The sequence below is a fragment of the Thalassophryne amazonica genome, unplaced genomic scaffold (genome assembly GCF_902500255.1).
Source record: "Thalassophryne amazonica unplaced genomic scaffold, fThaAma1.1, whole genome shotgun sequence".
Lineage (NCBI taxonomy): Eukaryota > Metazoa > Chordata > Actinopteri > Batrachoidiformes > Batrachoididae > Thalassophryne > Thalassophryne amazonica.
In genome coordinates, this window is record NW_022986246.1 from 393131 (window position 1) to 418741 (window position 25611).

Genomic DNA, 25611 nt, shown 5'->3' on the forward strand with positions numbered 1-25611 from the left:
ACACACACACCACAATAACGTGGCTCAACTGGAACACACACACACCCACCACGATAATGGGACTCAACTGGAACACACACACACACACACCACAATAATGGGACTCAACTGGAACACACACACACCACAATAATGGGGCTCAGCTGGAACAGACACACACATACACACACACACCACGATAACGGGGCTCAGCTGGAACTGGAACAGACACACACACACACACCACAATAATGGGAGTCAACTGGAACACACACACACCACGATAACGGGGCTCAGCTGGAACAGAGACACACACACACCACGATAACGGGCTCAGCTGGAATAGACACACACACCACGATAACGGGACTCAACTGAAACACTGACACACACCACGATAATGGGACTCAACTGAAACACTGACACACACACACACACACACCACAATAACAGGACTCAACTGGAACACACACACACCACGATAATGGGACTCAACTGGAACACACACACACACACCACAATAATGGGACTCAACTGGAATACACACACACCACAATAATGGGGCTCAACTGGAATACACACACACCACAATAATGGGGCTCAGCTGGAACAGACACACACACACACACACACACCACGATAACGGGGCTCAGCTGGAACTGGAACAGACACACACACACCCACCACGATAACGTGGCTCAACTGGAACACACACACATCCACCACGATAATGGGACTCAACTGGAACACACACACACACACCACAATAATGGGACTCAACTGGAACACACACACACCACAATAATGGGGCTCAGCTGGAACAGACACACACATACACACACACACCACGATAACGGGGCTCAGCTGGAACTGGAACAGACACACACACACACACCACGATAACGTGGCTCAACTGGAACACACACACACCCACCACGATAACGGGACTCAACTGGAACAGACAGACAGACAGACAGAGACACACACACACACACACACACAGTCACCACGATAAAGGGAGTCAACTGGAACAGATACACAGACACACACACACACCACGATAACGGGGCTCAGCTGGAACAGAGACACAGACACAAACACACACCATGATAACGGGACTCAACTGGAACAGACACACACACACACCACGATAACGGGACTCAAGTGGAACACACACACACACACACACCACGATAACGGGGCTCAGCTGGAACAGACACACACACACCACGATAACGGCTCAGGTGGAATAGAGACACACACACACACACACACACACACACACACACACACACACCACGATAACGGGGCTCAGCTGGAATAGAGAGACAGACACACACACACACACACACACCACGATAACGGGGCTCAGCTGGAATAGAGAGACAGACACACACACACACACACACACCACGATAACGGGGCTCAGCTGGAATAGAGAGACAGACACACACACACACACACCACGATAACGGGACTCAACTGGACCACTGACACACACACACACACACACACCACGATAACGGGACTCAACTGGAACAGACAGACACACACACACACACCACGATAACGGGACTCAACTGGAACAGACAGACACACACACACACACACACACACACACCACGATAACGGGACTCAACTGGAACAGACAGACACACACACACACACCACGATAACGGGACTCAGCTGGAACAGACACACATATACACACACACCACGATAACGGGACTCAGCTGGAACAGACAAACACATCTGGTTACACATTTGTGCCTTGAAATACATGTTTTCAAATACTTTTGCTACAACAATGGCCCCATAACATTTCAGTTATCAAAATGTTTCATTCAAGTTTTAATGTGACAAGAGTAAGACAGGGACCTAGTGTTCAAATAGTGAGTTTGGATTTGTGTTAATATCTGCACTCACCCACTGGATGTGAAGGATCCCCATCTCCTGATGTTTGTTGTTGAGAGCCAGGAAGTAATGCACTTGCAGGACCAGGATCACAGCTTGCCAGATCTTCATGAACAGGACTCGTACTGTGCACAGAGCTTAGCTGAGCTGCACGAGGAGAGTGTGACTGAGGTGCGCTACTGTCAGTTCCACTGGCATGGTTAGTGCAAAGTATTATAAAGTTATCCTGAGTGAGACGAGAACTGAAAGAGCTAACAGAGCTAACAGCTGGTCTTTGAGAAGGACTCATGCTGACAATGGCCAGCTGGGTTTCAATAGCAGACTTTTCCATGTTTATCTGAAGACTAGCTGAGGTTTGACCAATACCATCACAGCTCACAGCAGCCAAGTCGCGTAGCAGTAACCTGGCAAATGTTTGGCTAGTCTGGTTGAAGGTGTGTTTAGGGTCATGTGGACTAGGTTCAGCCTGAACTGCACTGCAGAGAGTCTCATTTCTGGAACAAACCACCAGTTCCTCTTCAACATTTGAAGAATCTGAAGCAGGTCTCACCTGTACCACACCAAGGCTAGATTGTATTTCAGTAATAGGAACTGGGCTACGATGGGGACTAAGACTCATTTTACTGGCCTGAGCAGGACTATGAGGTGGGCCAACACTACTTTTTGTGGCAAATCCAAGAGTTCCACATAACAAGGGAGGCTGTGCCTGGAATGGACTTGAGTGGGAAACCGCAGAGGTACTTTGTAAATTAACAGAGCTCACAAGACAGGCAGACAAAGACATAGGTAAATTCTGGATTCCATCAGCATCCATTTCCTTGACACAGATAGGAAGTGTCTGATCACTCTTGTCTGAAGTAACACTCTGGCAAACAGGGCTTGTATCAGTTAGCCTACAGTGGGACAAACTACATTTTGGTTCCACTGGTGGAGGGCTCATCTGTAGCCCTGGTGAATATGAAGGACTGCAAACAGTTCGGCCACATGTGAGACTTGAGGTTGTCTCAATCTGTGTGAGCAGTGTCTGATTAGATCCATTGATAAGTCTACTAAAATTACAGCTGCTGTTAGCCACAATGTGGTCTGAGCTGGCACAAGTGGGACTGGCATCGTCTGAGCTAACAGAAGTAGCATTCAAATGAACAAGGTTCAACTCAGACTGAATAAAGGTATTCGGGCAGCTGACCGTGCTAGCTGGAGAAGGTGAGGAGCCAACATGTAGTGCTGGAGTAGCTGTTTGTGTTAAAGGGCTCGTGTTAGCACATACGGAGTTGACATCAGTGTAACTGTCCACTTGCATGAGGTTAGATGCTTGGAAAATGAGAGAAGGTTTAACAGGTATTTTACTGGCATGTGTTGGGTTCTGAGTCATTTTGCTACCTTGGATATGTATGGGGCTAGCTTTACTTTGAAAGCTTAAACTGCATGGTGAACCATCTTGAGAAGCACTTTGACTCACAGGGCTAGCTGGAGTAAGCTTTCCCTCAATTTCATCAACTTGAGATGAGAAATTTAGGCTACTGGGCTCCATTGCAGAGCTGGAATGAACAAGGCTTTCTGGTGTTGGTACAGCAGGCAGGTGAACAGGGCTAGGAGACCCACTGCTACTACGAAGTCCACCAACATTGTTTGGAAGTTGATTAGCCGCACTGTGACTGGTTGAGGGTGTTTTCAATGAGTCAGAAGCAGAGTCAAGGGGTCTTCTCTCCATTGTTTGATCAACAGCTTGAGGGAAGTGAATCGGGCTCGATACCAATGAAATTCCCTCAGTAATACTGCTCAGTTTACAGTTTGTAACTTGGGGAGATACTGAGTTAAGTTGTGCAGGCCTATCAGGTCGCATAGTCTGGATTTGTACTGGGCTAACTGGCTGTGACAGACTATGCTGTGTGATTCTGACAGGGGACAAGGAGGGACTACATGGCGCTGAAACAGGCCTCACTATGGGACGGCTTTTTATTTGGGTAGACCTATAAAAGAGTGGTGAGAGGCTATCCTGGTCCAAAGAAGAAATCTGTGTAGCCCCATCTGGCAGCTCAGCAAGGCCAGGTGATCCAGGCATGTCCTGGTCCAACACAGAATTCTGTAGTGGTGATCTGAGTAGTCTGAGGCTTTGTGATGCAGGATTTAGTAAATTGTGTGGGGAGACAGTGAGGGGCTTTTGGATATCTGCAGGGCTGCATGGTTTAATAGCATACATCTCTGCTGCATCCTTGGCAAAAATATTCGGACATCCAAGAGTGACTGAATGAACACAAGCAGAGCTCTGTGTAGGATGAACCTGCTGCAATGCTACAGGATGCAACTGATCCTGGACAGGAAAAACTTGCAGCTGCATATGATGGTGTGGTTTAGGGCTATGTGAAGACTGTGCATGGTTAGAAGATATGGATCTATCCTGGGTGGGGATCTGCCGTGACTCTGCAACCATGCAAACCTCCGTGGAATTTGGGGTAGGGCTACACAGGCTGTCAGTGGACTGTGATGGACCACATCTCTCCTGTGTAGAGCCAACATGAACATGGCTATGTTGAGACTGTGTAGAAACTGCATGAGTAGGGTTTTGTTTCTGATTTGTAAGGCAGGGATGTGATGCAACACTGCTTTTCTGAAGGTCTACTGGACAAGGTTTGGCTGAGCAAGAGCTTTCCTGAGGCTCTGTGAGATCCGGGTATGATGGCATAAGGCTTTGTTGGAGCTCTGTTCGCTCAGACCAAGATATCGCACGTCTGCTTGGAAGCTCCCCAGGCTGAAGGTGCGATGATGTAGGGCTTGGTTGCCGCTCCGCAGCGTCTGGATTTGATGCCTCAGACCATTCTTGAATGTCTGTTAAATAATGACATGAAGAGGTACGGCTTTCTTGAAGCTCCGCAAGATCCGAATCAGACCAAGTCACAGTTAGTTGGAGCTCTGAATGACCAGGGTGAGCATGCTGGATCTCTGTTGGTTCCTGGTGAGATGGTACAAGTCTTTCTTGACTCTCTGCTGTACTAGAGTTGGATAGAAACTGTGGAGGGCATTGTTGAAGCTCTGACAGATTAAGATCAAGTGATGGAGGGCAGTGTTGTATCTCTGTTGAACTGGGCCGATACAACAAAGGACTGTGGTAGGTCTCTGCTGGATCAGCATGAGTTGCCAATGATGTAGAACTCTGGTGAATTTCAGTAGATTCAGCATGGGATTTAGTGCTGTGGCAGATCTCTATTGGACCTTGGCAAGAGGGTACTGGTGTTCGACACTTTTTAATCTGTGTGGACTCACGGTAAGATGGTGTAAGGCTATCCTGGATCTCTATTAAGCCAGAATGAGATAGTGCAGGACTATGCTGAATCTCTGATGGAGCAGGATGAGATGGTGATTGTGGAGGTTTTACATAAAGCTGTGTGGTCTCATCATGAGTTGGCGATGGTGTAGATCTTGAGTGTATCTGTTTAGGGTCATGGTGAGATGTTGCAAGGCTACATTGAGTCTCTACTCGACAAGGTGCAGGCTCATGAAGAGAAGGCATAGGAATACTTTGGATCTGTGATGAACTAGACTGAGATGATGATGGTGCAAGCCTGGAAAGAACCTGTGTAGGCTCATGGTGAAAAAGGGAAGGGTCGCATTGGATTTCTGATGGGCAGAGCAGCAATGGAAATGCCAAAGGCTTTGGATGACTCAGTGTAGACACATGGTGAGGTGGTACTTGGCAGGTTTTGATCTCTGTTGGACAAGATTGAAACTGTGATAATGTAAGGTTTGTATCAACCTGTGCAGGCTCATTGTGAGATGGTGGCGGGCTGTGTTGGATCTCTATTAGACCAGGATCAACCATTTTAGGCTCAGGTTGAGACAACAGGAGGCTGCATTGGAGGGCTGTTAGACCAGGTTGAGACAGTGATAGTGTAGGGTCTGGGTCAACCTGTGTAGGCTCATGGTGATACGTCATTTGGCTCTGTTCAATCTCTGTTGGACCAGACTGACATGGTGATACCAGAGGGCTTGAATCAACCAGTGTAGGCTCATGATGAGACAACAGTGGACTGCGTTGGGTCTCTGTTGGACCAGACTGACATGGTGATAGTGGAGGGTTTGAATCAACTAGTGTAGGCTCATGATGAGACAACAGTGGACTGCGTTGGGTCTCTGTTGGACCAGACTGACATGGTGATAGTGGAGGGTTTGAATCAACTAGTGTAGGCTCATGATGAGACAACAGTGGACTGCGTTGGGTCTCTGTTGGACCAGACTGACATGGTGATAGTGGAGGGTTTGAATCAACTAGTGTAGGCTCATGATGAGACAACAGTGGACTGCGTTGGGTCTCTGTTGGACCAGACTGACATGGTGATAGTGGAGGGTTTGAATCAACTAGTGTAGGCTCATGATGAGACAACAGTGGACTGCGTTGGGTCTCGGTTGGACCAGACTGACATGGTGATAGTGGAGGGTTTGAATCAACTAGTGTAGGCTCATGATGAGACAACAGTGGACTGCGTTGGGTCTCGGTTGGACCAGACTGACATGGTGATAGTGGAGGGTTTGAATCAACTAGTGTAGGCTCATGATGAGACAACAGTGGACTGCGTTGGGTCTCTGTTGGACCAGACTGACATGGTGATAGTGGAGGGTTTGAATCAACTAGTGTAGGCTCATGATGAGACAACAGTGGACTGCGTTGGGTCTCTGTTGGACCAGACTGACATGGTGATAGTGGAGGGTTTGAATCAACTAGTGTAGGCTCATGATGAGACAACAGTGGACTGCGTTGGGTCTCTGTTGGACCAGACTGACATGGTGATAGTGGAGGGTTTGAATCAACTAGTGTAGGCTCATGATGAGACAACAGTGGACTGCGTTGGGTCTCTGTTGGACCAGACTGACATGGTGATAGTGGAGGGTTTGAATCAACTAGTGTAGGCTCATGATGAGACAACAGTGGACTGCGTTGGGTCTCTGTTGGACCAGACTGACATGGTGATAGTGGAGGGTTTGAATCAACTAGTGTAGGCTCATGATGAGACAACAGTGGACTGCGTTGGGTCTCTGTTGGACCAGACTGACATGGTGATAGTGGAGGGTTTGAATCAACTAGTGTAGGCTCATGATGAGACAACAGTGGACTGCGTTGGGTCTCTGTTGGACCAGACTGACATGGTGATAGTGGAGGGTTTGAATCAACTAGTGTAGGCTCATGATGAGACAACAGTGGACTGTGTTGGGTCTCTGTTGGACCAGACTGACATGGTGATAGTGGAGGGTTTGAATCAACTAGTGTAGGCTCATGATGAGACAACAGTGGACTGCGTTGGGTCTCTGTTGGACCAGACTGACATGGTGATAGTGGAGGGTTTGAATCAACTAGTGTAGGCTCATGATGAGACAACAGTGGACTGCGTTGGGTCTCTGTTGGACCAGACTGAGATGGTGATAGTGGAGGGTTTGAATCAACTAGTGTAGGCTCATGATGAGACAACAGTGGACTGCGTTGGGTCTCTGTTGGACCAGACTGAGATGGTGATAGTGGAGGGTTTGAATCAACTAGTGTAGGCTCATGATGAGACAACAGTGGACTGCGTTGGGTCTCTGTTGGACCAGACTGAGATGGTGATAGTGGAGGGTTTGAATCAACTAGTGTAGGCTCATGATGAGACAACAGTGGACTGCGTTGGGTCTCTGTTGGACCAGACTGAGATGGTGATAGTGGAGGGTTTGAATCAACTAGTGTAGGCTCATGATGAGACAACAGTGGACTGCGTTGGGTCTCTGTTGGACCAGACTGATATGGTGATAGTGGAGGGTTTGAATCAACTAGTGTAGGCTCATGATGAGACAACAGTGGACTGCGTTGGGTCTCTGTTGGACCAGACTGACATGGTGATAGTGGAGGGTTTGAATCAACTAGTGTAGGCTCATGATGAGACAACAGTGGACTGCGTTGGGTCTCTGTTGGACCAGACTGACATGGTGATAGTGGAGGGTTTGAATCAACTAGTGTAGGCTCATGATGAGACAACAGTGGACTGCGTTTGGTCTCTGTTGGACCAGACTGACATGGTGATAGTGGAGAGTTTGAATCAACTAGTGTAGGCTCATGATGAGACAACAGTGGACTGCGTTGGGTCTCTGTTGGACCAGACTGACATGGTGATAGTGGAGAGTTTGAATCAACTAGTGTAGGCTCACGATGAGACAACAGTGGACTGCGTTGGGTCTCTGTTGGACCAGACTGACATGGTGATAGTGGAGGGTTTGAATCAACTAGTGTAGGCTCACGATGAGACACCAGTGGACTGCGTTGGGTCTCTGTTGGACCAGACTGACATGGTGATAGTGGAGCGTTTGAATCAACTAGTGTAGGCTCATGATGAGACAACAGTGGACTGCGTTGGGTCTCTGTTGGACCAGACTGAGATGGTGATAGTGGAGGGTTTGAATCAACTAGTGAAGGCTCATGATGAGACAACAGTGGACTGCGTTGGGTCTCTGTTGGACCAGACTGACATGGTGATAGTGGAGGGTTAGAATCAACTAGTGTAGGCTCATGATGAGACAACAGTGGACTGCGTTGGGTCTCTCTTGGACCAGACTGACATGGTGATAGTGGAGGGTTTGAATCAACTAGTGAAGGCTCATGATGAGACAACAGTGGACTGCGTTGGGTCTCTCTTCGACCAGACTGACATGGTGATAATGGAGGGTTTGAATCAACTAGTGAAGGCGGATGATGAGACAACAGTGGACTGCGTTGGGTCTCTGTTGGACCAGACTGAGATGGTGATGGTGGAGAGTTTGAATCAACTAGTGTAGGCTCATGATGAGACAACAGTGGACTGCGTTGGGTCTCTGTTGGACCAGACTGACATGGTGATAGTGGAGGGTTTGAATCAACTAGTGTAGGCTCATGATGAGACAACAGTGGACTGCGTTGGGTCTCTGTTGGACCAGACTGAGATGGTGATAGTGGAGGGTTTGAATCAACTAGTGTAGGCTCATGATGAGACAACAGTGGACTGCATTGGGTCTCTGTTGGACCAGACTGAGATGGTGATGGTGGAGGGTTTGAATCAACTAGTGTAGGCTCATGATGAGACAACAGTGGACTGCGTTGGGTCTCTGTTGGACCAGACTGAGATGGTGATGGTGGAGGGTTTGAATCAACTAGTGTAGGCTCATGATGAGACAACAGTGGACTGCGTTGGGTCTCTGTTGGACCAGACTGACATGGTGATAGTGGAGGGTTTGAATCAACTAGTGTAGGCTCATGATGAGACAACAGTGGACTGCGTTGGGTCTCTCTTGGACCAGACTGAGATGGTGATGGTGGAGAGTTTGAATCAACTAGTGTAGGCTCATGATGAGACAACAGTGGACTGCGTTGGGTCTCTCTTGGACCAGACTGAGATGGCAATAGTGGAGGGTTTGGATGAATGTCTGTATGATGAGATGATGATGACTGTGACAGGCTTGATTGAATCTGTGCAGTCTTGTGGTGAGAAGGTGAAGGCCTTTGCTGCAATGCTGTACGCATGACTTTGGTCAAGGTCTGCGGAGGGTCTGAGCAGATGATCTGAAGGGAACTTTGAGGAGTATGACTGATGTGTAGAACATCTGTGCAACTTGTAGGCTGTGAAACACTATGGGACAGGGTCATTGAAGAACTGTGTGGGATTTGCTCCTCTTGAAGCCAGCAGACGGAGCAGACAAAACCTTTGGACCCCGTTCCGTCCTCCCCAGCCTGGACAGCACATTCTCTATGGATGCACCTGAAAAACAGCAACTTCTGCAGTAAATATATATATCTATCGAGGTCACGTGCGATTACATCAGCCAACCTTGAACCCTCGTGCGCATGCGTGAGTTTTTTCCACGCCTGTCGGTTGCGTCATTCGCCTGTGGTCCACTGGTCCACCCCTCCCGTCGGAATTCCTTTGTCTGAGAACTTGCTAAGAGACTGCCGCTTTGCTTGATCAAAATTTTTTCAGAAACTGAGAGACACATCCAAGTGGACACCATTCGAGAAAATCATACGGTTTTCGGTGAAATTTTTAATGGCTGATGAGAGATTACGGAGTGTTACTATCGCTTTAAGGACAGCCCACGGCGCCGGACGGCGCACCGCGAGCCGCCGTCGTCAGCCTGTTTCAAGCTGAAAACGTCTAAATTTAAGCCTCTGTTGATGCAGGACGTCATGAGAGAGCAAAGAAGTTTCAGAAGAGGTCGGGATCAGCAGTTTATCTGGACATTCCACTGTTAAAGGAGATTTTGTAATGAAAGACGTGTGGACGGATTCGCGCATCGGCACCCAGCCGCTCATGACGCGGCGCCACAGAAAAACACCTCCGTTGGAAGCCTTACGGGACAAGTTCGAACATGCCCAGCTGTTAAACAATTTCTCGGATACTCACTCGACTGAAAGCCATCAAAAGCCGCCTGAATCTTTCGAATGGTTTCCAAAATGGAGGTGTTTCTCTGTGCCGCCGCGTGAATCCGTCCGCACGTCTTTCATTACAAAATCTCCTTTAACAGTGAAATGTCCGGATAAACTGCTGATCCCGACCTCTTCTGAAACTTCTCTGCTCTCTCACGACGTCCTGGATCAACAGAGGCTTAAATTTAGAAGTTTTCAGCTTGAAACAGGCTGACGACGGCGGCTTGGGGCGCAGCGCGCCGTCTGGCGCCGTGGGCTGTCCTTAAACCGATAGTAATGCTCCTTAATCTCTCATCAGCCGTTAAAATTTTCACCAAAAACCATATGAATTTCTCGAATGGTGTCCACTTAGATGTGTCCCACAGTTTCTGAAAAAATTTTGATCAAGCAAAGCGGCAGTCTCAGCAAGTTCTCAGACAAAGGAATTCCGACGGGAGGGGTGGACCAGTGCTCACTCAAAGTCTGCCCACAGGCGAATGATGCAACCGACAGGCGTGAAAAAACTCACGCATGCGCACGAGGGTTCAAGGTTGGCTGATGTAATCGCACGTGATTCAAATCCATATAGTTTTTGAAAAAAATAAAAAGGTACGATATTTTTCTCACAGACCTCGTATATAGTTTTAGAAAAAGGAATTTCATGTCAGTCCTTCATCCTACCTTAGTACTAAATCCTTTGGGAAGGGGAGGGGGGGATCTTCATGTGCCAGTAACTGACATTTACAAAGTACAACAATCTACAGGGTACATCTTGTCCTGACAAAATGTTTAATGGAATTATGCTGCAGTAGTGCAATACACAATTTAGAAAAAGTTTCAAGTAAATATAAGATGGGTCACCACTGAAGAGACGTCAGATCTTTGAACGACTGACAAGATCCAAAACTCCAAATCTTTTGTGTCTCTTTCAGTATGTCACTTCTTCACATCCCTGTGTTAGTGGATCTGGAGCTTGTCCATCAACACTGCAACATACGAACTGAATCATGATCATTTTCCTCTTGCAGTTTGAGATGTTTTTTTGAATACTGATCAGACAAATAATGTGGTGTACTTTTTTATTTTGACCTTTGTGTAATTCTTCATTGACATTGGTCATGGTACACTGACCAATGTACCGTGACGATAATCTGTTTCTTTATGATCAGAAACACAAAGACACCTGAGGGGAGTTTAATCCTGTAACCAGGTAACGACCCTGAAGAAGTCAAAATACCGATGTGTGCCTGCAGAAACGACTCACAGAACGTCCTGTTTGGGTTTTCCAGTCAACACTGGACCAACTGTTTGGTTTGTTTGAGCTGAACCAAAGTGAGCCTGACTTTTAGAGGACGACCGACTTAACATGTGCACGGCCGATAAAATGCCACCACCGACTGCTCAGCATCAAGAACCATGAAGCAAACCTTCACTGTGTTTTTGCGAACACAATCCAGAAGAAGAAGCAGTGAAAAAGGGACCGTGAGAACAGTCATTCCATATCAGGTGTTGTATGGCTGGGGGGGCCTGGCTGTCTTTTTGTTTCTGTCTTTTGTCCTGTCTTTTGTTGTTCCTTCCAGGTGGCTTGCATTTGGGACTGAGTGGCTGTGTAGCTGAGTTTATCAGGACCTCACCCTGATCACCTGAGGCTGATCACCTGCGGCTCGTCAGGACTCACAGCTGTGGTGCATCTACATGGATTGGAACATGGTGGCATTTAAGACTGGAGTACACAGTGTGTATTTGCCAGAGACTCGACCTTGTGACCAGACGGGTGAGATCATTGTCTCAAGAGCCATCTCATCATCAGTGGATGCAGAGAACGTCCAGGTTTGATGCATGGTCTGTGAAAGAGGAGGGGGTGAGGTCTCACGCTCGTCAGCACACTTCCTGAGGTACGTTAGATTTTGTGACTAACATTTATACAGTCAGTAAATGTGGTGTCCCTCACACCTTATTATATTGAGCTGTATGTTGGTCGTTTAAATCAGCTTCCACTGCAGTGGAGTTTTGTGAACAGGGTGTTCTATGCCTTCAGGGTGGGAAGCTGATTTGCAATTAAGCCAGGAAGTGTTTGCTGTTTGTACACCTTTGAGTGGTCTCTCTGTGTGTTGAGTGTGGACTCACATAATGATTTCTTCTTTCACAGACTCGGTTTGTCGCGGCCACCTGGGGGGTGTCGGCGGGGTCCTTGGGTCCGAACTGGTTCTGGCTCCGGACCGTTTTGTGCTGCTGGGAGCACACCGCAAATCCGCCACGCCAGACCGCGCACTTATTTGTTTGTATTTTTTCACATCACTGTTATGTTTATTACTCTGTTATCCTTTGTACCGTGCTCTGCTTATTTTATATTGGGTCCTTCAAACGCTGGTCGGTTCTCCGGGCTGCGTCCGACACATAACATCAGGACAAGGACGAGAACTGGGTGGAGGTCATAAAATGCTGTACCTACAGAGAAACCAAACATCCTGAACTACCTGTGGGCTGAAGCGCCAAAGACCCAGTGGTGGCTGGTCCATTGGGGGCGCTCGGGCACCACGCTCACAGATGTGGAGAGGAAAAATTATATATATATTTATATTTATTTATATATATATATATATATATTTTTTTTAAGGTATTATCAATGTCAGTTTTACTTAACCCCAAAGACAAGATATTTAATGTTCAAACTGATAAAGTTTACTGTTTTTGTGCAAATAATTGCTCATTTTGAAATGGATGCCTGCAACACGTTTCAAAAAAGCTGGGACAGTGGTATGTTTCCCACTGTGTTACATCACCTTTCCTTCTAACAACACTCAATAAGCATTTGGGAACTGAGGACACTAATTGTTGAAGCTTTGCAGGTGGAATTCTTTCCCATTCTTGTTTGATGTACGACTTCAGTTGTTCAACAGTCCGGGGTCTCCGTTGTCGTATTTTGCGCTTCATAATGCGCCACACATTTTCAATGGGTGACAGGTCTGGACTGCAGGCTGGCCAGTCTAGTACCCGCACTCTTTTACTACGAAGCCACGCTGTCGTAACACGTGCAGAATGTGGCTTGGCATTGTCTTGCTGAAATAAGCAGGGACGTCCCTGAAAAAGACGTTGCTTGGATGGCAGCATGTGTTGCTCTAAAACCTGGATGTACCTTTCAGCACTGATGGTGCCATCACAGATGTGTAAGTTGCCCATGCCATGGGCACTAACACACCCCCATACCATCACAGATGCTGGCTTTTGAACTTTGCACTGGTAAGAATCTGGATGGTCTTTACTTTCTTTTGTCCGGAGGACACGATGTCCATGATTTCCAAAAACAATTTGAAATGCACTTGTAGATGTAGCGACGAACTGTGTTAACTGAAAATGGTTTTCTGAAGTGTTCCTGAGTTCACGCGGTATGATCCTTTACACAATGTCAGTTTTTAATGCAGTGCTGCCTGAGGGATCGAAGGTCACAGACATCCAATGTTGGTTTTCGGTTTTGCCAATTACATGTAGAAAGTTATCCAGATTCTCTGAATCTTCTGATTATATTATAGACTGCAGATGATGAAATCACTAAATTCCTTGCAAATGAAGGTTGAGAAACACTGTTCCATTTCATCCCTCCTGATTACCAGAGGGCGGTGCTGAAAGCACTGAATGATCCCTTTGAGCATGCGCAGTTCGAGTAATAATACCAAAATAGTCACACCTGTGACACCACGGATGACCAATCACAGTGTATATGAGCATACATCATCCGAGGCGCTGTTCCTTTTTTCGTCTCGTGCGCAGTTCACTACTGTTGGTGTCTGCCATTTTGTGCTGGATATTTATTGTGCTTTTGCCTTTTGGCAGGAGCAGCATTTTTCGCCCACCTGGGGCTGCAACGGTTTTTATTACTACGGTAGGTGTCTCTTTTATTTGCGACAGCGTGTTCACCCCCTCTCCCAGTATTGCACGTATATACGGACATGCATGAGTTGTTCGAGCTACCTGGGTTGGCCTTTGGTCCTTTTGTTGTTTAGTTTTTGCTATTACCAGTGACGACAGCGTAAGCAACCCTTCTCCCAGTTTTGAGCCTATTTATGTTTGAAGTTAACGGTGTTGGCCTCCTTTTGTTGTTTAGTTTTTGCTAATACCGGTGACGGCAGCGTGACTGCCCCCTCTCCCAGTTTTGAGCCTGGTTACATTGAAAGCTAACTGTGTTAGCCTTTTTTTGTTTGGCTGGTTTCTGCCATTACCGGTGACGGCAGAGTGAGTGCCCCCTCTCCCGGTTGGGGCCTGGTGTTATACACTACTACGCTTATTCTCTTTTTTCTGGTTCGTCTCTTTGGCTACTTCTGTTGATGGCAGCGTGCGCGCTCCCCTATCCTGGTTTTTTGGCCTGCGTTTTATCACAGCTTACGGAGTTGGTCTCCTGTTTCGCTATTACTGGTGACAGCAGCATTCGCGCCCCCTCTCCCGGTGCTGACATATATTCTGAAGACTGCTAGCTGGGTGGATTCGCCTGTTGAGCTGTCTGGATTATGGACAGCTCCCACTGCTGTGCTGCTTGTGGGCTCGCACTCCGAGTAGATGACAGTCATGACCTGTGCCCAGTGTCTCGTGCTTGACCATCTGACAGAGGTGCTGTCAGAACATCCCTGTATGAACTGCATGCCTCGTGCTGTGAGAGTGGCTCGGCTGCCACAAGTGCATCCTCAACAAGAGGCCGACCAGCTCCAACCTTTGGTGCAGGTAACTGCACCCAGGCGTTCAAAGCATCAGGGTGAGGTCACTGCTACTGCGGCTCCTCTCAAGAAGAAGCGAGTCAAAGCCGACCAAGGCCTTGCCACAAGGGAAGAGCAGCTGTCTGCGGAATTAGCTGAGATGAAGTCATTGTTTCAGGTCCGGCAGCTGGAAGCTCCCTTGCCTGGGACGTGGGCTTCTCCACCTATGCCCGAGTTGGCGGTGGAAGAGGATGTGTTGTCTCTCGCTGCCTCGGCCTCTCGTTTTGATTGAAGCAGAGACTCTCATCTCTTGCTTATGAAACGGGTTCGTTCGGCTCATCTGTAGTCAGTGAGTCGAGCGATGCCGCTGTGCAGGATTTTATGCAGTTAGATATTCCAGTGGCAGAAGAGGCAGCACCTGGGAGCACTTTTTTCAGACGTGGGTGTGCGCCCACTGCCTTTTCTGTTCCTCTATCGGTGGACTATTTGAGGGAATTGCACGCGTGTTGGCGGGACCCTCGTGCCTTATCATGTCTCTCGGCGGACGGTCAAACGTTTGCCTCTATGAATGAGTCCACCAGGGCCGGTTTGGACCACATCTCAGCGGTTCACCTGGCGGTAGCCTCACTTATTGTGTCTCCCGAGGAGGCTCTACGCAGCGAGGCTCGGTGCAGTGTGACCGACGACCTCCTTTGCAAAGCTTATTATGCAGGACCGCGTGCTGGCCGGTTGGGTAATTCCCTGGCACACCTCCTGTTTGCAGTTTCTGCATCGCTGCAGGATACTGGTGCTGCAGCAAGTGTGGTAGGTTTTTCATGATACTGCATTGCAGGCTTTTGCCCTAATGTCAAGGGAGGTTGGCCGAGTTATGTCTTTCCTTGTTCAGGCTCGTCGGCAGGTTTGGCTGGCGCAGTCTAACCTGACTGAGGCATGTCGTAGGACCTCCGTGGTGTTCCCGTGGAGCCAGGTGAGCTGTTTGGCCTGGCTGCCCTGGAGGCACTGGAGTGGACCATCCAGGCACAGCAGACTAGGCAGCATCTCTCTGGCCTCAACAGGACTGTGCCCCCGCAGTGTTCGAGGTGTTCATCTGTTGGCCATGAGGTGCAGCCACCCCCGCCTCGATACCGATCTGAGGGTTATCAGCAGGGCTCTCGGCAGAGGCCGGGTGGTGGTTTTCGTAACCCAGTCCGCCATCCAACCAGGCAGACCCGAGCTTCGGATGGTGGCCGCCAACCCCCCAGGGCCCCTAGGGGTCGTGGGGAGAAGAAGTGAGGCCACCGCCTCACTTCCTCTCCCCACGGGCAGTTGGATGATTTTCCCATCAGCAGCTCGACTACTGGGCTGCTCACATTGTGGATTCGTGGGTGGTTGCTACTTTAACCCATGGCTACAGGTTGCAATTCCGACGCCGGCCACACATCTCGGACCGGGTCAAGGTGACTTTGATTGCCGACCCGGTGAAAGCCCGAGCACTAGATCAGGAGTTCTCCTCCCCCTTGGCCAAGGGTGCTATTGAAGAGGTGGATCCTCTGCAGCAACCCAGAGGATACTATTCAACATATTTCCTCGTACCGAAGAAGACTGGCTGGTTTCGTCCCATTTTAGATCTGCGGGGACTCAATCGTTGTTTGAAGGTGCTGCCGTTACGCATGTTGACCATGGTGGAGGTTCTTCAAACTGTGGCAAGGGGGGAGTGGTTTACATGAATAGATCTGACCGATGCCTATTTTCATATACCTATTGTGGCATACCACTGCCGCTTTCTGAGATTTGCCTATCAAGGTCGTCATTGGCAGTTTCGGGTGCTCCCGTTTGGCCTGTCCCTTTCTCCAAGGGTGTGCACTCAATGTGTAAAGGCAGCTCTCGCCCCGCTGCAAGCATGCGGAATGCAGAGTCTGCTGTATAACGAGCGCGCAGATCTCGAGATACACATCGGCTACTTGCTCACATGATCCAGTTGGGTCTCAAGGTCAACCTGGAAAAGAGTTGCCTTACTCCTTCTCAGACCACTGTTTTTCTCCGGGTGGCCTTGGATTCTACTTCCATGGACGCTCGTCCATCCGTCCGGTTCAAACTAGTCAGGCAATTTCCATACATTGCATTCCTGCGATTTCTCGGCAAACTGACGTCAGTCACTCACGTCGTGCCGTTGGGCTTGCTTTTGTTATGCCCTGTGCAGAGGTGGCTCAACAGCTTTCGTCTGGACCCCCGACTGCACAGACATCACAAGCTCACGGTGACGTGGTTGTGCCTCCGGGCCCTGGCTCCCTGGAGGAACAGGGCTTATTTTTCCAGGGGCATCCCAATGGGGCTTGTGGTGTACCAGAGAGAGGTGGTCACCACAGATGCCAGTTCCACGGGATGGGGTGCGGTCTAGCAGCACAGAGCGGTTCAAGGGCTCCGGAGCTGAAGGGATTACTTGAGACATGTCAATGTGCTGGAGCTACAGGCAGTACATCTTGCTCTGAGGCACTTTCTTCCCCACCTGCAGGGGAGACACGTTCTGGTACAGACGGACAACACCTCTGTTGTCTACCACATCAACCATCAGGGGGGCACCAAATCGGCTCGTCTTCTCAAAGTCTCCAGAGATCTGCTGGAATGGGCCTTTCCTCGTCTGTCCACTCTGCGAGCAGAGTATCTACCGGGAGAGCAGAACCGAGCTGCAGATGCGCTCTCTCATCAGGCGCCTGCTCCAGGGGAGTGGTGTCTTCACGCCAACGTGGTGAGCATGATCTGGGACCTCTATGGTCGCGCAGAGGTGGATCTGTTCGCGACGGAAGTGTCGACTCATTGGCCTCTGTGGTTTTCCCTTACAGGGGTGCTGGGTGCGTTGGGTAGGGACGCGTTTGCTCATCCGTAGCCAAAGGTGCTCCTGTATGCTTTTCCTCCTCTTCCATTGATTTGGCCCACTCTACAGAAGATTCTCAGGGAGGGCCACAGACTGTTGCTGGTGGCTCCGTCCTGGCCCACGCGTCCATGGTTCCCATTGCTACCGAGTTTATGTCGGGGCGACCCATGGTGTCTTCCACACAGGAGGGATCTTCTCTCTCAGTTGGGGGGACGAATATGGCACCCTGATCCTCAAAGCCTGAACCTGTGGGTGTGGCCGCTGGTTGCCAGGGGTCAAGACTGACTGGGCTCGCTGATCCCGTCAGGCGTACCATTTTGTCTGCCAGGGCACCTTCTACCCGGCAGCAATATGACAACAGGCGGCAGCTATTTTGTCAGTGGTGTTCTGCCCGCAGTGAGGATCCAGTCACCTGTTCCGTTTCTACTATTCTGGATTTTCTCCAATCTGTCCTTGATGGAGGCCACTCTCCCTCGACACTGAAGGTATATGTAGCAGCTATTTCCCGTTACCATACTAGAGTGGATGGTTGTTCAGGTGGAAGCCATCATCTAGTCTCTCTTTTTCTGCATGGTGCTCGTAGGTTGCATCCACCGGCTGCCCCACGTACACCAGCCTGGGATCTGACCCTGGTTCTTGAAGCACTTTGCCATCCTCCATTCAAGCCTTTGGCAGAGGCGGACCTCAAGTGGCTCTCAGGTAAGACTTCATTTTTGTTGGCCATCGTCTCCGCTAAAAGAGTGGGTGAGTTACATGTTCTATCGGTCAGCTCGTCGTGTCTCAGATGGGGTCCCGATCGGGCTGATGTTACCCTGTGGCCGAACAGGTATTTTTGCCTAAGGTGTTGTCCCGTGCTCATAGTAACCAGCCATTGAGATTGGCAGGTTTCCGACCCCAGTCGTCTGTGGCTGGGGATGGTTCTGCATTGTTGTGTCCAGTGAGACCACTGGAGGCGTATATTACAGCTACTGAGAGTCTGAGACGCTCTGACCAGCTGTTTTTGTGTCATGGGGGTCCTAAGTTGGGCTTTCCTTTATCTAAAAAACGTCTCTCTCAATCAGTGCTTTCAGCACCGCCCTCTGATGGTCATCCGGGATTTATAGAACCGTGGTTACATACGTAACCTTCGTTCTTAAACTGTTGGACTATTTTTTCACGCAGTTGTTCACAAAGTGGTGATCCTTGCCCCATCTTTGCTTGTGAACGGCTGAGCCTTTTGTGGATGCTCCTTTTATACCCATTCATGACACTCACCGTTTCCAAACAGGTGTTCTTTGAGCATTCATCAACTTTCCCAGTCTTTTGTTGCCCCGTCCCAACTTTTTTGAAATGTGTTGCAGGCATCCATTTCAAAATGAGCAAATATTTGCAGAAAAATAATAAAGTTTATCAGTTTGAAATTAAATATCTTGTTTTTGTGGTGTATTCAATTGAATATAGGTTGAAGAGGATTTGAAAATCATTGTATTCTGTTTTTATTTACATTTAACAACAACGTCCTAACTTCATTGGAATTGGGGTTGTAGTATGTGCCTACATGTAATCTGAATTATTAAAACAACATTTCCACCAACTGACTCTCATTCAACAGTGCATTTATTTCCACCGACAGAATGTATCATTTCTCTTCTTGGGCACTCCCTCAGAGCCCCTTGAAGTGCAGTGAAATGACCAATTGTGTATGTTGTGAGGAAAAAATAATAAATATTTGGCAAATCAGCATCACCAAATTCAATATCTTCGGGGCGATAGAATTTTCGTCCCTGGATAAATTGTGTGTGGTTGCTAAGGAAAATTTAAAATATTTGGCCAATCGGCATGGCCAAATTTAATGGCTTGGGTGGGGGCAACCTGCGATAGAATTTTCACCCCTGGATTTATCAAAGTGTTGCTGTTTTTGGCAGAAACATAAGCCCCACCAGAGAAAGCTGAAGAACTTTGGGACACAGTTTTTGGGAAGTGAGGGGAACCTGAGATAAAGGAATGACCACAAACTGCCACACATTGGCTCCACTCATGTCGGCGGCTCGGAGTTTGGTAGGTGGAAAAGAAGCCAACTAAAACCAGCTTACAGCCTCACTTCTTACAAACAGAGCAAAGTCTGATTGAGGTGGTTTGTTTTTTTTGTTTTTTTACAGAGGTGTGAGGACGCACATTGCGCTCAGGTCTGCGAGAAAAAAAGTGCAAACTGCTTTGTTGAATAGCTCACAATGGGGACAAGGTTTCAGTGAGGATTTGGAGAAAAGTTTTCTGGGTCGATTTTGAGAAGGACGTTAAATGATTATTGTGGAATTGTAGTAATTTTCCGACTGTTCATTTGAATGCCTGTACTGGACTAGGCAGGGAAATCTATTGGCGCACCAGCCACCACTGCAAGACCTTAAACCAAAGAAAAAACCTTACTCAGACAAACCAGATGTGGGTTGACACAGAACCCAAAGGGCACATTTCAAGATGGATTATGGCCAATTTCATAAAAAACTGATTAACTACGATTTCTAGACTCATATCAGTCCTGCACATCCTCCGGTCGGCTGTGTCCAACTTTGGTTACATTATTCGGTCCAGCGGTTTGTGTAGCTAGCATGCTCATGTGACGTTACCGTTATCCTACTGTGCAATAAAGAGACAAATGTGTGGAGGTCTCCTGAGCTCGTACCTATAACAGCAGATACACATCAGCACGTCCTGTGCTGAGTACAAGTTGGGGGTGTGGCCACAGAAAGGGCAGGGCAGGGCTGGATCACATGACTTGCACAGAAAAGGATGATTGGCCCACTGTCCTGATGATGTTGTGCCACAGCGGCGACACACTCTGCAGTTCTACAGGACAAACAAATTTAGAAATCACCTGATAATGTTGTGAGTGTGCACGTGCATGTGCACATTACCTTGCAGATCCAGCTGGTGGGAGTGTCCTCCAAGGTGGGCGTGAGACAGTGTGCATGGTAGGATTTATCGCAGCGCTCACACACCAGCAGTCCATCATCTTTTCCTAACCTGAAAACAGACGGCGCTCATCAGTCCACGGCATGCTGCTCAGACCGCCACACCTCGGGCACTGTCCTCACAGGCACGCAGACAGCATGTTGATGTGGCACAAACTTCATTCTAATCCAATTACATTTGTTCTGCAAATCTGACTGCTTAATCGTGAGATTTCTGACCATAAAATATCACATTGACAGTGGTAAAATATTCGACCGTTTCACATTTGAAGTATTAGTCCGTGCCCTGACCATGTTGCTACACAGATGTCGACAATGGTGCTGTCAGCTGAGAGTGAGAGAAACTGGTGGAGCGACGAAGATGCTGAAATGGGTGAATTTAATCTATCATTCGAAAGTGTTGATGTGGATTCTGATACAGAATGACTCAATGCAGCTGATCAGATGGAGAAATCTGTGCGTCTGCTCACAGAATTTACAGTTTGGCATGAAGACCCTGTTGCTACGGTAAGCTTCGCCGACCAATATAAATACTGCAATTACTGCTGTGAAAACTAATAAATAAAATACTAACGGTGATTATTTGACAATTGGGGACCAGGAATTGAGCAACAATTCCCTAAAAGTACTTTCTGTGTAACAGTTTTATCGAACTGTATTATTATGCGGGTTTAGATGTAGTCTTCAGCGGTGAAGGAGTCTTTCGCTGAAAACACGGGTCCAGGTCAAATTACTTACAGAAAAATAAACCGTGCAAACAATGGATTATCTGTTTTACAGCAAATATTGCGTCAGTAAAACTCAATTTACAGCCGTAAAAAACCAGCATTAATGTCTGCAAATCAGGCACAACAGGGTTATTCCCTAAATACAACCAACAGTGACTACGTTTACATGCAGCCAATAACCCTTTCAGAACTGGAATATTAGCAATAACCCGGTTGCGTACGGCCATGTAAACACCCCAAATATGCTCATATTCCGTTTTTTTAAAACGGAATAAGACCCCTGGGTTACTCCTTTTCTAACCCGAATATCAGGTCATATAAATGTGCATCGGGATATCCCCAAAGAAAGGAACATTATTTTGTGTTCTGCGCATGTCCTATCTGCAAGAAATCTTGGTCTTTTGAGTACGGCAACTACTTGTATGTGGCGCGCACAACCCACCAGACAACACAGAAGCAGAGAGAAACAGCGCATTGTATTCTACGTCCTTATCAGGTGGGCCGGTCGCAGCACTGGTCAGCATCACCGCGATTGCTCTCACTGCCTGCGATGCGCTTACTGAGTCTGTGGGCTTGGTAAACGCCACAGTAGGCCACTCACACCGCCCCCCTCTCTGCTGTGCGGAGCTGCGCCAACTCTGGCAACAGGTCCAGAGACTGCTCGCTGTTTTGATGAGGAGCGCTCCAGCATTTGTGGAAAAATCCACAGCGCCGCAGGGTCTCGGTATACTGCAGCCGCAGAGTGCCGTGGCCATGACTTGGATTCTTTGTGGGTCCCGCATCCGTACCGCCGGAGGCAGTGAGCGAAGGGAGAGCACGCGTATTGTGTTCTGCGTGTGTCTGTTTATAATCTTCTCGCCCAGAAGAAAAAAGAGAGTGTTTACACAAGAGAGAAAAGTGAGAAAATGTTAATGCCTGTTTGAAAAAAGTGTATAAAGTGTCTAGTGAGGGGTTTTACAGCCTTAAAACATCTATAATAATTGTAAAAACTAACGCTGACTACTTCGCGGATTTCGCCTATTGCGGGTTATTTTTAGAACAACTCCTGCGATAAACGAGGGACCACTGTACTTCATTAGTATCATGAAAGACATGAATATAATGTCTTTTATTGACGGTAGAAAGTAATGAGATAGCGACATTTACAAGAAGGTGGCCGAAAAGTTACGCGAAGCAGGATTTGCACGAACGCCAGACTAAATCAAGCACCAGTGGAAGACTTTTGTCGCTGTTTAGATGGAGATATTCCACATGATACCAATGACCATGTACACAGGAGTAACTCTGTCTGCTTAAGCATGTAATTAATGATTCAGAAACCGGAATATTGACCTTAACCCGAATATTAACGGCAATGTTTTATTTGAAAACTGACCAGAGTGGTGGATACAATCAGCTCTGCTCCCTGCACTCAGTGTGGGCGGGACACTGGAGTATCTGCACTCGATTAATGACTGCAGCACTGGCGTCCATCCAGACATGACAGCGTCATCTACTTGAACATCTCACCGTGAAAACACACAGACACGTGATTTTCCAAAGTATAAAGTTACTTTTTTGTAACTAGTCTGGGAAGTCCTGGGACTTTTATACACATTAAAATCACACATTTGTTATTAATAATAATGACTATTTGTATTGGAGTTTCTCAGGAATCCAAGCACTAAAAATAACTAGGGATGCACCGATGCTGATACCAGTATCAGGTATTGGCCCGATCCCGTATGTATTTACTTGTAGTCATAAAACTGCTCTGATACCAGACACCCGATACTCCTTTACAGCAGCTTGATGTCAACCTCTCAATTGTGTTTGTATTGTGGGTGGATCGCAGCAGTTCGTGGGCAGGCAGATGTCGAGGTTCAATGGAACCGTCCACTTTGCCCACTAAGCCTTTGATGCTGTGAGTTTTTCACCTGTTTTCTGCAGCGCAGCTCAGAGTCGAGAACAGTTGCTGTCTCTGAAAGCACGCTGACGGCAGCACACCTGCACTGAGCTTTACTAAGACATTTTTACACTTTTTTCCTCTTTAAATCTCTGTGCTGCTCCGTGTGTGATCTCACTGAAAACAGCTGAACCACATGCACTAACAAATGCTAACACTTGTTTTTTTCCACCCAAGTGTGCCTACAGTCGCTTTCTGATGATGACATGAAGTTAAAAAAATGCTGAAAAAAAAAAAAAAATTCCTACCCGTCAATCTGGTCATGCTTTTTCCATAAATACATTTTCAATTCTTCCTGCTCAGACAGAAAACCAGGGGCGAATCCAGAGGGAAAGGGGGGGTGGGGGTGGTTCCCCTCCACACCCTTACATTAACCCCCAATCTCAATTCTCTTTTGTACCCCTTCCCCTTCCCTTGGCCCTACCCCTACCCCTTTAAAACAAGGGGTAAGAGACACCCCTCCACCTTAGGAGAAAAAAAAAAAAAAAAACTGCTCGTGTCAAACTGCCGTCAAGACTGTTTGTTAACATGGCAACCGAAACAACTTGTTGCAGTAGCCTGTTTGCTCTTTTTATTTTCTTGCCTTTCTGCGTAAATGCAAAGAAATAGAAGAAGTCGCAGATTTCTTTGACGCATCGTAATCATGTCATGTTAATTAATTTAATTAATTTGTAATTTATAATAATAATAATTAATAGTATTAATAATTAGTAATTGATTAATGTTAATAATACTGATAATCAATAATAGTAATTAATATTGTTTGATTAATCAATTGATTGTTTAGTAATTAATTAATTAGTAATTAAAATAATTTATAATAATTTATTAATTTATATAGTGCCAAATCACGGCTAATCGCCTCAAAGCGCTTCACAATCATCATTTAAAAGCAGAATAAAATGAAATAAGATTAAAACACAATAAAAAAAATAAAACATAAATAAGTAAAAGTAAAATAATAAAAAGAACAAAAAAGACAATCATAAATTACTAATGATAAAACAGGAAAACAGTTTATTTCTTTAAAATAAATAAACATGAAAAATGTCTGTGTGGAATGCATGTCTACGTGATACAAGTTTGTCTTTTTGAATGAAATGACTGAAATAAATCCACTTTTTCATGATATTCTAATTATATGACCGGCACCTGTATGTATGTTCTGGGCTGCATCTAGTTCTGTTAACCTGATATTTCTTTTTCAAATTCTCCCATTTTTTGCATCCAGCTCTATTTCCTGTAGAAATGTCCTTGACAAATAATATCAGTCTGTCAGGACGTCAGGTTGTGTGTTACACATGTACATGTGTGTGTAGATATTTTCCAACTTATTCCCATTGATGAAACTTTTCATTTTCTGCCTGAAAGCTTATTAGATGAGTGTGTTCAGGGCTCCGTTTGTTTACTAAATACACACACATTACAGACCTTGAAATCCAACAGCAGGGGGCGCTATTATCCAAAGATTTATGAACATACAAATTTACATGCTTATCCTTTATCATAATTTTCTCCGTTGTGAGATATAAAAGTGTCTTATCGTAGCGTTCATGTGTATGTGCATTATAACGCCTCAGCGCACGAGCGAAGTTACGATATACTTCAGAACGACAATATACGCAACATGCATCCAGCAGCAGACACGTTACTGTCATAGACAACTGCCTGTAAAGTTTTTGTTCAAGTTATAACTTTCTAAACAGTGTAATTTGTAATAAAAGCCGCTTCATTTGTGCAGCTCTTTCGGTGCCATGTTTGTTTCTGTGGAGACAGCAGTAAGCTCCTCCTACCCTCCGTTTGACGGGGTTTGTAGCCCTTCACCTTCCCCTCCACCTCGCTCCAAAAAGAGAACTGAGACACCCCTCTGTCTCTCGTGCCCGCACAAAACGGAGGGGAAGGGGTAAGGGATAGAATTGAGATTCAGCCTAAAGGTCCACTTTTGAAGACAATTTTTCATACTACTAACTATAATAATAATCATTTTAACAATTAAAATGTTGAGAAAGAATTTATTTATAATCGTTACATTTATAAACAATGTAGTTTATAAATTGTAAGTTTTACTGTTACAGTGCTGTCAACATTTAAATATGACGTTAAGAAAGATGTCTATTTTATTTTTTATAAAACAAGTATTTATGTTCATTGAAGTTAAGAAAGGGAGAC

General features: G+C 46.8%; 1 protein-coding gene across 1 annotated transcript in view; it reads right to left on the bottom strand.

Moving 5' to 3' along the window:
* The window catches only part of LOC117505783, a 283549-nt gene that overhangs the window by 203718 nt on the left and 54220 nt on the right, over nt 1-25611 (bottom strand). Inside the window, 4 exon segments of the mRNA XM_034165323.1 lie at nt 1906-2018; nt 2052-9641; nt 20481-20644; nt 20713-20821. Of these exon segments, the coding sequence (XP_034021214.1) occupies nt 1906-2018; nt 2052-9641; nt 20481-20644; nt 20713-20821 (7976 nt within the window).